The following is a 13,624-nucleotide window of genomic DNA, read 5'->3' as shown; positions in this document are numbered from 1 at the left end:
TCTGGTTTTTCTTACCTATTTCTTCCTCTTTTGTTTCTTGGACACTGGCTAAAAACTCCTTTTCAGCTCTGAGCACGTCCTCCTGGCAGTGACAGGCTGCATATCTTTCCAAGAGATTTTTGTTCAAGTCAGTAAATGCCTGACCCCACTTAAATTTCCTTAGAAGAATGGTCGCTAGGTCTGGGAATCCTAAAACAGAAAATAAACAATCCGTTTTCTTTTTCAGCGTGAGATTTCATTCAGCTTACTAAGGTCAGTACACACCAACATACCACCACATGACTGATTCAAGCTCTAGCTCCCCCAGTCCTTCAGTAAGATGGCAGTTATAAATACAGTATTTTCAGATGGTAAGATTTATCTGCAGTCTAGTCCTGTCAAGAAAGCTGTGATGAGTCTGCAGAACATCACAAGAGGGGCCAGTTAATTTTGTTCTTAATCAGAACCCAGCCTATTAAGAGCCAGCTGTTTCCTCTCATTAAGGCAGAGGTGCCAAAGGATTCATGCTCTGTCTTCTCTGGCTTTTTAAAGAGTTTTTACTGGTTTTTTACATGAAGTGCCATCCTGACAAAATCAGGGTTATCACTTTATGTCTCCAGTTTCATAACTGACAGGAACTCCCCACAGATACCTCAATACTGCCAGATACAAGTACTTGGAGGAAAGCTAGACAATCTGATTCCAGACTCAACATAAACGATGACCAGTGGGACATAATTGCAGATTATCTCTTCTGATTTATTAAGGATGTAAGAATTGCTGGCAACATATTTCACATCAGACGCATTACAACCTACCGACAATGCAAAAGGCTGCAGCAAAAGCTTCCACACAGGACAGTTTGCATGGCCGACCATAGTTCACAGGATTTGCAGCCACCAAGTAAGGCAGCAGCCGTAGGTGATTTCCTCTCAGTCTCTTAAAGGGAGTTTCTTCTAATTTGGCCCATGAGCAATCTATGACTGCAATTCCACTCTGGGCAACGACATGCCTGCAAAACATCACTGTGTTTGAAAAATCACCATCATGGTATAAGTGAACATGGGAATTACAGTTGCCACTTTACACTGACAAATCTGCATACCTCCCTTTTGTCAATCACAAGGCATACATTTTACAATGATCTAAAATACAGATGCAATAAGAAAGAATAACAACCTGCTTTTCCTCTGAACATGCCTGTGGTGAAAACGGTTTATCCATACATTTCATACTGAGAGTGAAAAGTTCTAGGTTTAAAAATACGACAGGAGAGTGTGATTAATAATAATGTTCACATTCTTAAAAGTACACCAAAATTCAGATTTAAGTTTGCTGCCAGCTCCTGAAGCCTCAGCTTTTCTCCAAGTAAGCACATTTTTATACAAATTCTGCAGGCACATCTGAAGAAAATTCTCAGCGTTTCCCCCAAATAAATTTTCTAGCTAATGCACTGCGTTGCCTACCTGAAGAACCTGGATATGAAATCATAAAAGATCCAGTAGCTACAGGCCTGTGATTTTGGACAAATTAACCTACAAACCACATGCTTTGACTTCTCACCGGGATCTACAGATGCTTTTTTCACCTGATACCAGCTGTGTAAAAATGTTAGCCTGATTTAATAAAGTGCCCCTATTTCTCATGTTTCTGCATCAAGGTAACGCATCAGGAAGGTCAAATTTATCCTGTAGCACAGTTCTGGCCATGAACCGATGGCTGAAGTGTTCTCCTCAGTATCCGATCACTACAACACCTGAGCCACGTGTGCCTCCGCGGGCCTTGCAAACGGGCAGCGAGGTCACCCAGGCCTCACCGGAACCCACCTGTCAGCCGGAGAGATGTGCTCGGTAGCCAGAGGACTGAGGACGATGCCCGGGAATCTCTGGCTGAGGCGTAGGGTTCGGAGCAGCCCCTTCCGGGCTAGTTTCCTCCCGGTGCATTTCTTGGGATCGCAGTGCCCGAGCTCCCACATGGCAAGAGGGCACGGGAGCTTCGCCTCTGGGCCGTCCCCCTCGCCCTCCAGGCAAGCTGAAAACAGCAGCAGCGCGTTAGTTCCCAGGGCCCACCCGGCCCGGCGCGGCCCTGCCCGAGCAGGCTTCAGGGCAGGCCCCGCGGCCGCTCGGCCCACAGGCCCCGGCACGCTCCCGCACCTCTCAGCGCAGCCTCCGCTTCCGCCGCGAAGGCGTTGAGGCTGCCAGCCCCGCGCCGCCTACCCCGCCGACAGGCAGCCGCTCGGCCGCGCTCCATGGTTCCGCGGCTGGGCGGAGCGGGTGCCTCCGCGCCCTTCCGTTTCCAGCGGAAGGGGTGATGGCGGCGGCCCGGCTGCTGCTGGTGGCGCTGGGCGCGGCGCTGGGTGAGCGCGGGAGCGGGGAGGGGAGGGGAGGGCAGGGGAGGCGGTGGGTTAGTTTGCAGCCAACCGCTCTCTGCTCAGCAGGGCCCTTCTCTTCGGCGGGGAAGATGAAGATTGTGGAGGAGCCGAACACGTTCGGGTACGTGGCTGCCCGCTTGCCGCGTCCCGCGACCCACCCGGACTTGGCTTGCTCGGCGTCATCGTCCGCCTCAGCCCGTTCCTTCCTCCGGGAAGGGGTCGGGGCCCTCCTGCGGGAGCCCCGCTGGGTGCGGGTGTTGCGGCACTCGGGCAGAGGGATATACGCGTGTCCAGGGGCCTAACTCGGTCTCAAACGTTTAACTTTCCTTCTTTTGAAAGGTTGAATAACCCATTCTTGCCTCAGACAAACAGGCTGCAGCCAAAGATGTCCCCGTCTGCAGTATCAGGTATATGCAAGAATTACCTTTTTTGTATAGTTTGCATCATTTAGTGACAGCCGTTTGCAAAGCAGTCTACCTTGACTTTATGCAGACAAAGACTAATTTTACTTGTCATTTTTATGAGTGTCATGGAAGATAGGCAGGAACAAATATATTTTATTGTGCTTCTGAAGAGTTAAAACCTAGATTAATCACTTTGGTTCTCAATGGCCCAGTACTATTTTTACTGCTTTTCTACATACCAGTCCTATCTATGTGTTTTATTCTGTGGTTCTTTTAGCAGTCACAGATCCTTCTGATCCTTACTAAAACCTTTTTTCCCTCTCAAAACAATCCCTGCCATCCTTGACCTTGTCATACAGAAGTCATCCCATCATCTGATAGTTCTTAATACTCAGCCATTGTTTTAAAAAAAGCGTAAGAGTAGTCTTGGAATGGGTCACAGAGGCTCAGTTTCACACACAAAGCCTGGGTGCTGCAATATAAATCCACCACTTTTGCAAAAATGAACAGGAATTGAAAAAATTCTAGGCCATATATAGAGGAGAGTAGATAAATAAACTGAATGCAAGGAGTAAGCAAAAGTCTCTGCCAGCCTTAGGCACAGACTTAAACCTTGTTTAGCTTCAGTAACAGTTCACCTTTGGAATGGTGACATTGGGCTTGATTATGCTTAATGTCTTCTGTCATGTTTTATAAACTCAATTCAAATGTATAAATTTTGCATGCACTGCATGTGAAAAGTGAAATAGTTAGCCATAGTTAGAATGCTGAATGGAAAGACACAAAAAAAATCAAGAAAAAAGGTAAAAAGACAGTCTGCTAAAAATACAGCTTTCCTGGATGTGGGAACTTACGTGTAGCCCAAAATTGTGAGTGCCTGTGGAACTGGAATCTAGGGCATGGAACCCTGTCTTGCAGAATTATTTCTTTAGAGTGGAAACCTTACATGTTCTTTTCTTTAACAAGACAGTTGGGGTAACAGTTCCTATAATTTCTTTTAAAGCATCTGCAAAGAAATGGAGGCATGAATTTAAAGCATTACTCAGGGACATTCGAATCTGCTTTTCTTCTGTGGGGAGAGGATCCTAATCACTAAGGCACAGTTTGCATGTAGTAGAGGGGCAAGCCCTTTGGCCAAGCCGCTGATAATCTGTAGGATTAAATGCATGACCATGCAGTCAGAAAAATCACATGGGAAAGAGAACCTGCCTTTATCCCAGTGGTTAGGACATTGTGGAGAGGTGGTCTGATCTTTGTTTCTAGGATTGCTTGTCTAGATCTTTGCAAAAATTACATTGGTAATTCTGGCAGTAGGGCATCAGAATCAAGGATGAGCTTTTATTTTACTTGCTGCTTTTTTTCTTTTTTTTATTTCTCCTTTCCTCACTTAGTCACTCCATGCAAATTATGTTAAAGAAGGGATACTGAAATACCCCTGTAGCACACAGTTAAGAACTTTTGGCCATTTTTTGAGTGATGAGTTACCCATCTTGAATTCCTTTTGACAGCAAGGCTGGAATGGTCAATTCTGTAAGACTAGAATTGTAACTGCTGGCCTGTCTGACAGCAAAAAGTTTATCTTGTTGAATACTAACTGGTTAAGACTGTGAAGACAAACTGGGAAGGAGTATCTTGTTCAAGGATCTCGATAAAACTTAAATATGAAGTACTGCTGACATTCTGAGCAAATGGGCTTTCCTAGTATAAACTTGAGGAGTTTGGATGACTTAGGGGACAGACAGCTGCTAAGCAAGAGTTCTAGTGATTTCAGTGTTAGATTTTGGCAAGACCTGATAATTCGTTGTATGGATCTGGCCCCAAAATATTTGTTTATATACAGGTTTCTTATTTCTGTCATAGAAAGAGGCTTATATATGTTAAGATCATTATGCAAACCAATACAGCACTAGTGGGAGATTAGTGTGATCAGTATGGAAGATACAAATTTTGTTATGTACAGCGAAAAACTTTGTCGCATACTTCTTGCTGTTCTATCATCACAGTAACTTGCTTAAATTTAACTAAAACATTATTCTTCCTTGATGTCATTTTATGGTGTTTTTAGGCCCTGCACATCTCTTTAGGCTTGCTGGCAAGTGTTTCAGTTTTGTGGAATCAACGTGAGTAATGGATACTGAATTCTTTATTAGGAATGAAGTAGTTGCTTATTTCACACTGAAACATTTCTTTTTTCTTTTTTTTTTTTTTTCCCTCCCCCTCCTAAGGTACAAGTATGAGTTTTGTCCTTTCCATAATGTCACTCAGCATGAGCAGACTTTTCGATGGAATGCCTATAGTGGGATTTTAGGGTGAGGCTTTTATACTGTTTAAGTTTTACTTATGTTGTTAGCAGACCATTCTATAGATTGTTAAAAGGAGGCAGTTTTAAAATTGAGATTCTTTTATTGGTCAGCTTAGGTCTTTGTAGTTCCCGAGGCCTTATGCATAAAAATACCTTGTCTTGAAAAATCCAGGTTTTTCTCTTGATAAATGCTAACCTCCTGCTGTAGCTGGAGGCTGATTAATAAACAGTGACAACTGCACAAGTGATATGTTAATGTGAGAAATTCAGTAATGTATAACTACAGCTTATATTAACAAAGATTTCATGTCTCGTAACAATTTTTGCTTTGAGTTTAATATGACCTTAAAAAATGAAATGAGTGCTTTATGCCTAGTGGTCTTATTAAACATATTTAATAAAAGGTAACAAAAGACTCGCTGTAGACCCCAAAAAGTATTCCAAAGTATTCGAAGACCCCAAAGTACGCAAATCATAAGACCTAAAATAAATTTTTTTTTTTATCAAATATTAATATTTATAAATATTAATGATTATTATTAAAAACCAGAGCACTGCTTTAAAATTAGTGCCTATCTGAATATTTTTTAATAATTATATCTTTTGGGTTTTTTTTCTTTCCCCCCCCAATGTGCATAGTATGAGAGGAAAAGTGTGCTAGCAGAAGTAGAGACTAGTTTTTTTAGGTGCTTTCACCAGCACTAAAACCACTGAAACAATGTGAGTTGCTCAGAGTAGTTAGCATAATTGAATTTGTTGGGGAGTTGATCTACAGTTGTATCAATCCATTGGATTTAAATATGGATTTATAAGTGCAGATAGTTTGCAAACTGAAAGCTGATCCAAAACTGCTCTCAAAATAATGTTGATGTCCCCTGGGTAGCAGCCTGGATAGCAAACTACGCTGTTTATACTGTTTGTAAGGTCTTGGCTGTTAAGATATGGAAATACTAAGACAACAAAAATTAAGTATATACAGTTAAGTTCACCATGGAGTAGGGTATTCTTGGTTTGTTTGGGGTTTTTTTTGGTGAGTGTTCACTTTTTTAGTTTCAGTAACTTGAAGGAAAATAATGTTGTGTTTTTTCAGAATCTGGCATGAATGGGAAATTGACAACAACACATTTATTGGAATGTGGATGAGGGAAGGAGACTCATGTGAAACTAAGAGCAGACAGACGAAGGTATAATCTAGACTATGCTAATTCTGACAGTATGGTTCTCCACACACACTCATGACACTCTGCAGAGTGAAACATTCCTACCTTGAAGCAGTCATCATTTAAGATGTGACATAAAATGTAAAGATTAATTCCTGTAGGAGCTAGGTGAATGGATGGAGGAGGGAAGCTAAAATCAGGATAAAATTTTGAAGAAATTTGTTTATGTATTCTCATTAGTTACTTTTAACTCTTTTTTTCCTTGATAGAGTGTAATATTCTGGTATCACCACTGTAGAAACATACAGTGCTTTGTAATTTGTGTAAGGAAAAATAAAAAGTTATTTGTTGAATTCAGCATGCCAGCCTAAGAGCATTCAGGGAAAAGGAGGAAAAAGCATTAGGCAATTAACAACAGCTTGCTGAGAAGCTAGGTAAGTTTAAAAACAACAGCAGAGGGCATGAAAGGGTTAAGGAAGGAATCAAATACATGGGAGTGGCAAAGGAACAAAGTCAAGAGAAACAGATTCTGGTGTGAGTACATTTTAAAGAAAAAATAAAAATTTTTATTTTGTGGAGTTGCTAAAATGTTTCACATTCAAACAGTCTCTGTGCCCAGTAACAATTCAGCTACAATAGTAAGGAATGGTGTCTGAGACTTGGCCAATGCATGGCACATCATTTGTGTGTGTCCTTTATCCTTTTATTCATTGATGTTTTTCTCTTTCCACCTCCCGTTTCTGTGTGTTACACAGTTTTACAGATACAATGAATTAAACCTCACGTTCCCTGGTGATGTAGATTGCTGTTATGAAGAAGAGTTTAAGTATAGCTCATAACAGGCTGCTTTTCATGTGGGTTATTAAAATGGTGGGTGACAATGCAATACTTAAGAGAGAGGGTTATTTAGTTGGAATAATAATTGATCTGAAGATGGGATAAGGAACAAAATATCTTGGCAAAGGCAAAAATATTTTTACTGTAATGAAGGTGCCTTGTTAACATCTTTATCTTCCATAGGGGCTGCAGAAAGAGTTAATATTCTTGTATGACCTTTGATACTGGGATTCAAATCTTTCACTGGTATTTAGTTTTGAACAGACAGAAAATACTGATGCTGCAAGTTTCAAGGTGAAAGCAAATTTCTATAGGCTAGTTGTATATTGTTCTCTTTATTTAGCACATTGGTCAGAACTAAAATTTGTTATGTGAATTATGCTTATGTCAGGTAAGTTTCTAAGGAGTATCCTATTTACCCTCCTTTTTACTCTCGTTCTTGCTGGAAATATGTTGCTTGGGAGCCCAAGGAACAATGATAGGTGGGGGGATCATTTCCCATTAGAAGAAGCAATTTTCACATTTGATAAAGCAATTTGAAGATGTGTTTGCTATTATTCTTTTTCTATAGCTGATAGTACTGCAATCTTTGACATGACAGTGTGTACAGAAATGCATCTGCTAGCACTGGAAGACAGTAAATTGATTATTTATGCTGGTCCTGTTTCTTGTGGAGGTATTTTGCTCATCTTTGTTTTTACTGATGTTTAGGTTCATCTTGTATGTGGAAGGAGCAATAAATTGGCTTATGTGTCTGAGCCAAGTACTTGTGTTTACTTTCTGACATTTGAGACTCCTCTTGTGTGCCACCCCCACTCTCTTTTAGGTAAGACTTAGAAAACCGTTTGTGTGTGGAGCAGCTGGCATATTACACCAACCTCAGAGTGTAAATTTTTAGTTTCTTTGAGTCTGTAGATTGATATAAATTAGTATTAAATGTAACATATGGAGTGTATTTTAAATTATAATCATTATAAACATATAGGTATTTCTCAGATAAAATGCCATTGCTAGCATAGATCCAGTGAGAGATGGGGTTTGGGTTGGGGTTTGGTTTGGTTTGGTTTTTTTTTCCTTTTTTTTTTTTTTTCCTGTTCTGGCTGTAGGAATCATCCCTGTGGTATCTCCTCATTTATTTACATTACAAAAAGGCACAGCTTAGTTAGAATTACATTCAACAAAGAAATAGGAGGCCTTCTAGCTGGAAATACGAGAAAAAATTCTGGTTGGTGGCACTCTCCAGAAACTTTAAATATGTGAAGCAGAGTTTAAGTTTAACCCCAACTCTTGAAAGCAGTAGAGGCTGTGTACTATATAGAAACGTTGAGTTCTTAAAACAAATACGCTTGCGTGCTACTAGAGGAGCATTTAACTAATGCAGGACAGAGCTGTTGATTTTTACATGGTTTGACTTCCATTTTTCAGTTTATCCAACTCTGACTGAAGCACTACAAAAGAAGTGGGATGAAGCAGAACAGCTTCTGTATGATGAACTAATAACTGACCAGGTTTGTTAATGTCTTCCAACTCTATTTGGTAAAAAAACATTTCTGTCAAATATCCAGCCTTGGCATTTGCCAAGTTTCTCCTTTTGGACTGGATGCATTTATTCTGCAGTTGGCAAATAGTCATTTTTGTGCTCTATAACTGCTATATCAACTGGTAATAATAATATTTTCTGTAGTGAAGCTTGAGGAGTTGGAGTGGCTAGTGCAAGTTACAAGCAGAGATGAGAGTGGGGTGGATTGATCTATTGTCTTTGTGAAACATTTTTTTCTAGGGTTACAGAAAAATACTGAAAGAGATTTTTGAGGAAGCAGGACTTCTGAAAGCAACAGAAGAAAAGGAAGTTGAAAAACAGAATAAGAAAATAAGTTTTGAATTTGAAACAGTGGAGAAGTGCAGTAAGGTACCGAGTGTAATCTTTACAATGTGGAATTAAGTTTCCACCTTTTTTCTGGGTAACGGTATCACTGAAGGTGTTACCTAAGTACCTTTGGATTCAGCTGAAATCCATTAATGGGATTATCTTTTCTGGTTTTAACATGTAACAGGCTGCATACAGAGTGATTTGGTATCTTTATTCTAGCTCTTAAGTAAAAAACAAACCAGCATAACTGAATGCCCAATGAGAAGACATAGTGTGGGTATGTAGGTATTGGTGTAGGTGCTTTGGTTATGAACACTTGCAAGTGCTTTTTGTGGGGAATAATAGTCTGGAAATAAGAGAGAATTACTAGTGAAAATAAATGTGTAACCAGCCTTGGGAACGTTGACGTGTCTCTCTGGATAATTACCCAGACTTGAGTAAGAATGCATTGGCAGAAGCAAAAAGCAAGAGGCAGAATGATCTATACTGTGTCCATTTCTGAATTACTTTCAGGTGTGTGAACAGTCTTTCTGCAACAGAATCAATATTCTCTATAAGTTAAGAGAAACTACTGAAAGTGAGAACATGAAGTTACTAGGTCAGGAGTTGAGGAGTGGTGAATTTCCAGACTTTAGCAAGATGATATAAAATAAAATAAGGCTGGTCCTGTAGCAAACTTATGAATGCAATTTTGTGCTATAATAAAATACTAGTTAGAGAGTAGATCCAGTAGTCACAGAGAGCACTCCTAATTTTTACTCTCGGGACTGGAAAAAGCTGGCTCCTGTTTTGGCAACAGAAATAAAATTATAAGTTTTGTATCTTGTTCTTGGAATAAGCAGTTTATTTTTATGATCTTTTAAGTAACACCTGTGAACAGACCCATTTTTTTTTATAAATTCCCATTTTATATATGCATTTGGAGAGTGGGAGAGCCATTTAAAATGTATTTTGTTTCTTAGGAATACAAGCAGCTTTCTACAGAAATAAAAACCCTGAAAGATTTATTAAGTCAGCATGGTATTGCATACAAAGGAAATTTTGGTGAGTTTTTTGGTATTGTTCTTTTTCGTTATTGTCTATTCAGAATGTGAATACATAAATGATGTTTTTGGATACAGCAGTAATTACATAATCTGTCACATATGGAGGTAAGATTCGGTAGAAACTTCTAATAAGTATTTAGGTTTTGGTTCCTGTGCAAGAGGACTTACTTTGCACCCCAGAAAAATCTGTTGATGACATGAAATGTTAGCTTTATGGAAAAATTTTCACTGCTGTTGTAATTGAAGTTTGTCTCCAGTACTTAAGGTGCTAAAGAAAGAGGAAGTCCATGTTACAGCGTTCATAGCACATCAGCAGCTTCTAAGTAACTCTACTTTCTGCATAGTCAACCACAAGGCCTGACTTCTTCAAGAACGCTTGAAGCGTTCTCTGTATCTGTTTGAATTGCTTTTATGCCTTTTTAGTCACCTTTTTTTTTTCCTTTCGATGTCTGTTAGGTAAGTACCATATGAGAGGCAGTTTTTGGAAGGAAAGACTGGTCCTGGAAGCAAGGCTTATCTGGGTTAATTCCAGTCAAGTTGAGGTTTAGTTTTGTTGTGTTGTTCGGTTGGTATTTTTTGTCCCATTCCTTCCAATCTATCACACCTATTATTACATGGACTATTTGTCAAAGGAGGATTTAATTTCCCTGTATATTTACACCTTTTATGTTCAGAATTGGCACCTCAAGAAAACAATGGACCTTTGAGCTAATTAGCTTAAAATGAGTGACATCTTTTTTTTTCTGTGGGTTTTTTGGTTGGTTTTTTTTTTGAGAAACTTCCTTCTCTGTTCTTTCTTTTCTAGGGAAAACTCATCATATTAGAATTTTTGTAAAACATTTTGTCTTCATGTTTAAACTATTAACTATGTAACTTCCACAGTATTTCTGCCTGTTTGGTAGATTATTTAATTATGTAAATTAGAACTGTATAATCAAAAGCATAATTCACAGCTTACTGTAGATGGCTTATTTCAAACTACTTGGTGAATTCTGTGACAAAAATGTCTTGATGTTTAAAAGCAGAAATAACTGACATCTTAAACTAAATATTACAGCTGAAAATACCAGTGTTGAACATGTAAGTCACAAACTGGCAACTGCAATGACAACTCTTCTTAATGGATCAAAGGATGATGAACAGCTCCATGGCGATACAGGAGTTTGGAATGACACTGTATGAAGAACCTTGGGTGGTAAACAGTGAGTGTGTTTGGAACATCAAGCAAGTTGAATGTGTATCATGCCACTGAGATGACTTACCTTCTGCCCATATTCTCAGCTTTCTGAATTTCTGCCTTAAAGCAAAAGGAGCATAATGGAGCGAGGGCTTTCCATTGCTGAGAACAGTTGGCTAATTTCTGAGAGCATTTGTAAAACTTTGTAAAGCTGCAGCTGCTGTTGGGCAGAGGTTTACAGGTTCTGTGCCTCCAGCCCCGCCTTTATTTTCTTTGATCAAGCATGGTACCAGGTGGTGTAAATACAAAACAGTTAAAGGCCAATGCTGTAAGATGTTGTATGAAATGTAGTTAAGTTTAATATTAAGAATACGTGTCTGTATGCTAAAAGGTTTTCTGCCAGAGCAGTGCCCAATGCACCGCTTCCCTCACCCCCGTTCAGAGGCCGGTGTCACCTTTGGATAGTGGGTGGATAAAAGGAAAGCTGTTCGGGGTCTGACAGAAGGGTCTGCGAAAACCCCCAACTGTCATCAAATAGTTGTCTTAACGGAATACACGGCAGTTCTCTGTACGTGATATGGAACACGGCGGGCTTTCCCAGCGCGAGCAGCAGAAACGTCACTGTGGGCGCCGGGAACGCCGTCAGCAGCCGTTTTGCCACCCCTCCGTGAGCGTCCCCCAGCACAGGGCCGCTGCGGCGCTCTCCGCCCTCGCGGCAGGCCGCTGCCGCCGCGGGCTGCAGTTCCGCTTCCGCTGCGCGCGGGGAGGAGGTGCGCGGGCGGCAGGGCAGAATGAGCTGGGCGCTGGGCCGCTGGCGGTGAGGCGGAGGGAGCGGGCCGAGGGGCGGCCGTGCGCCCGCCTCCCCTGACGCGTGTCTCTTTGCAGGGCGCGGCGCCTGAGCTTGCCCGGCACCCGGAGGTGGCTGGCGCGGCGGCGGGGCCCGGAAGGCGCGGCGGGCGCGGATCTGGAGGACGGGGCGCCCATCCTCTTTTCCACCAGCAAGGCCAGCCCGCGGGTGTGGAGGGTCAGCCAGTCCATGGGGAGCGACTACGAGAGGCCGTGGGTGAAGGTGCTGCCCCTCAGCCTCCTGTGCAGTGGGCTCCTGCTCTGGTGTGTTTTCAGGGAGCCAACGGAGATCGATGAGCGACTGGAAGCAGTTTTCTCTGGTCAGATGATGGATTCTTCAGATGTGGCGCAGAGAAGCAACGCTCCCGTGCAACTTCAGAAGGAGAAATGACAAGGACGGGAATGCGGCTGCAGTGAAGGAGCTGCCAGAAGTTTGCTGGCATTCACCTGCTTAAAAGCTGTACTAACAATGTAATGGGAGAACTTGTTTTTGCAGGCTTGCCTTACAAGCTTGATTCCTTCATGTGTCGTGGTGCTTTCAGTGCTGGTTTTAGTAATCTAAGCTGATAGCGCAAAAAGTAGATTCTTCCTGCGCTGCACCGTAGGGGTGGACAGGATGTATTGCAAATCAACTTGCATTTGAAGATACATTTTATACAACCCATCTCTTTTCCATGGATCATTTTTCTTACATGCACAGTATATTAGAATATCAAAGCTGTAAGTCTAAAATTGTTGCTGAAGGTGACCTTCATTTGACATTTTGCTAGTCACAGAATATAGTCAACTTGCATTGAAGACAACTGTAAGTGTATGTTTTATTAATAAGTGATTCTGTATTCTGGTTTTTGGGGGTTTTTTTTTGTTTGTGTTTTGGGGGTTTTGGTTTTTGTTGTAATTCTACTAAATGGTGTAGAAATTATCGTCTTCAACCCTTAATTCATACTTGGTGCTTACTTTCTGACTATAACCTTTTAGGCATGCGTGATTTAGATTATCATTACTGGGAGGAGAGGTTTTGTAGGGGATTGAGATGATTGGGTTGCAGTGTGTTAGGAGGAAGCCCCTCGTTTCATGAACCAATGTAGTATGTTTTTTCCTTACAGGTATATAGATACTCAAACTTGCACACTCTGGACACTTTTCATGGAGGGGAGAAATTTAAGCTACTCCTACAACTTATTTCCCTTCAAAGCTAGAGGCATTTCTTTTAAGCTTTCTAATGTAAAAAAGCAAAACTTGCTTTGTGCCATTAAAATTCTCAATCCTTAAAAAAGAAAAGAAAACAAACCCGAAATACCATCACCACCACTTCCCACAACAAACCATAACTCCAGCCGTGGCAGCAGCCACAGCGAAAACTGACACAGCATCATGTTCGCCTGACACTGCCACTGAGTCTTTGAACAACATGCACACTATGCTTTAATTTTGCTGTTGAGTCGCCCTGTAGTTCATCCAGGTGATGCCTAATAATTGAGTATGGTTGGTTTGCTACTGCCATAAAGTTTAATTAGTTCTAGGATTCAGTTTCTACTACAGTAGACTGTTGCAACTGAGATACGCACATAGAGGCGTCCTGGCGAATAACAGTGATTCTGGATTGTATTTATATTGCCCTAAGGTGTAATG

The 13,624-nt window shown here is 41.1% G+C and overlaps 3 protein-coding genes across 7 annotated transcripts in view; 2 read left to right on the top strand and 1 right to left on the bottom strand.

The window, feature by feature from the left end:
• The window catches only part of UBE2I (ubiquitin conjugating enzyme E2 I), an 18,705-nt gene extending 17,138 nt beyond the window's left edge, over positions 1–1,567 (top strand). Inside the window, exons 10-11 of the transcript XR_013956772.1 lie at positions 227–252; positions 1,377–1,567. The gene's annotated coding sequence lies outside the window, so the exon portion shown is untranslated. The remainder of the gene's footprint in view (positions 1–226; positions 253–1,376) is intronic.
• Positions 1–2,233, bottom strand: part of TSR3 (TSR3 ribosome maturation factor) — a 14,481-nt gene extending 12,248 nt beyond the window's left edge. For 3 of the 4 annotated variants that reach the window (XR_013956773.1, XR_013956774.1, XM_080617185.1), the window contains exons 1-4: positions 2,133–2,233; positions 1,806–2,010; positions 798–991; positions 16–189 (exon numbers count right to left, since the gene is read on the bottom strand). Coding sequence is in view for 2 of the 4 variants with exons in the window: in XM_080617185.1 (XP_080473311.1) it covers positions 16–189; positions 798–991; positions 1,806–2,010; positions 2,133–2,229 (670 nt within the window). In the remaining 2 variants the exon portion in view is untranslated. The remainder of the gene's footprint in view (positions 1–15; positions 190–797; positions 992–1,805; positions 2,011–2,132) is intronic. The other variant, XM_080617186.1, reaches the window with a different exon arrangement.
• Positions 2,220–13,624, top strand: GNPTG (N-acetylglucosamine-1-phosphate transferase subunit gamma). Of its 2 annotated transcripts, none has more exons than XM_080617171.1 (12): positions 2,220–2,335; positions 2,417–2,471; positions 2,690–2,757; positions 4,820–4,874; positions 4,980–5,063; positions 6,147–6,240; positions 7,765–7,879; positions 8,479–8,561; positions 8,834–8,962; positions 9,886–9,967; positions 11,027–11,145; positions 12,032–13,624. In XM_080617171.1, exons 1-12 carry the CDS (start codon positions 2,290–2,292, stop codon positions 12,287–12,289), a joined length of 1,188 nt encoding a protein of 395 aa, XP_080473297.1. In that variant the 5' UTR covers positions 2,220–2,289; the 3' UTR covers positions 12,290–13,624. The 2 variants fall into 2 exon arrangements, with proteins under 2 accessions (XP_080473297.1, XP_080473298.1); XM_080617172.1 differs by having other exon boundaries at positions 11,027–11,171; positions 12,032–12,170.

This window comes from Psittacula echo (genome assembly GCF_963264785.1).
Source record: "Psittacula echo genome assembly, chromosome: 5".
Taxonomy (NCBI): Eukaryota; Metazoa; Chordata; class Aves; order Psittaciformes; family Psittacidae; genus Psittacula; species Psittacula echo.
This window is presented reverse-complemented; position numbering and strand designations above follow the sequence as displayed.

Excerpts from the sequence above, each read along its gene's own strand:
- GNPTG (XM_080617171.1), top strand. The coding sequence starts at position 2,290 with ATGGCGGCGGCCCGGCTGCTGCTGGTGGCGCTGGGCGCGGCGCTGG. Across the intron at positions 2,336-2,416 it reads GGCGCTGGGCGCGGCGCTGG|GGCCCTTCTCTTCGGCGGGG; the intron begins GTGAGCGCGGGA and ends TCTGCTCAGCAG. Across the intron at positions 7,880-8,478 it reads CCACCCCCACTCTCTTTTAG|TTTATCCAACTCTGACTGAA; the intron begins GTAAGACTTAGA and ends TCCATTTTTCAG.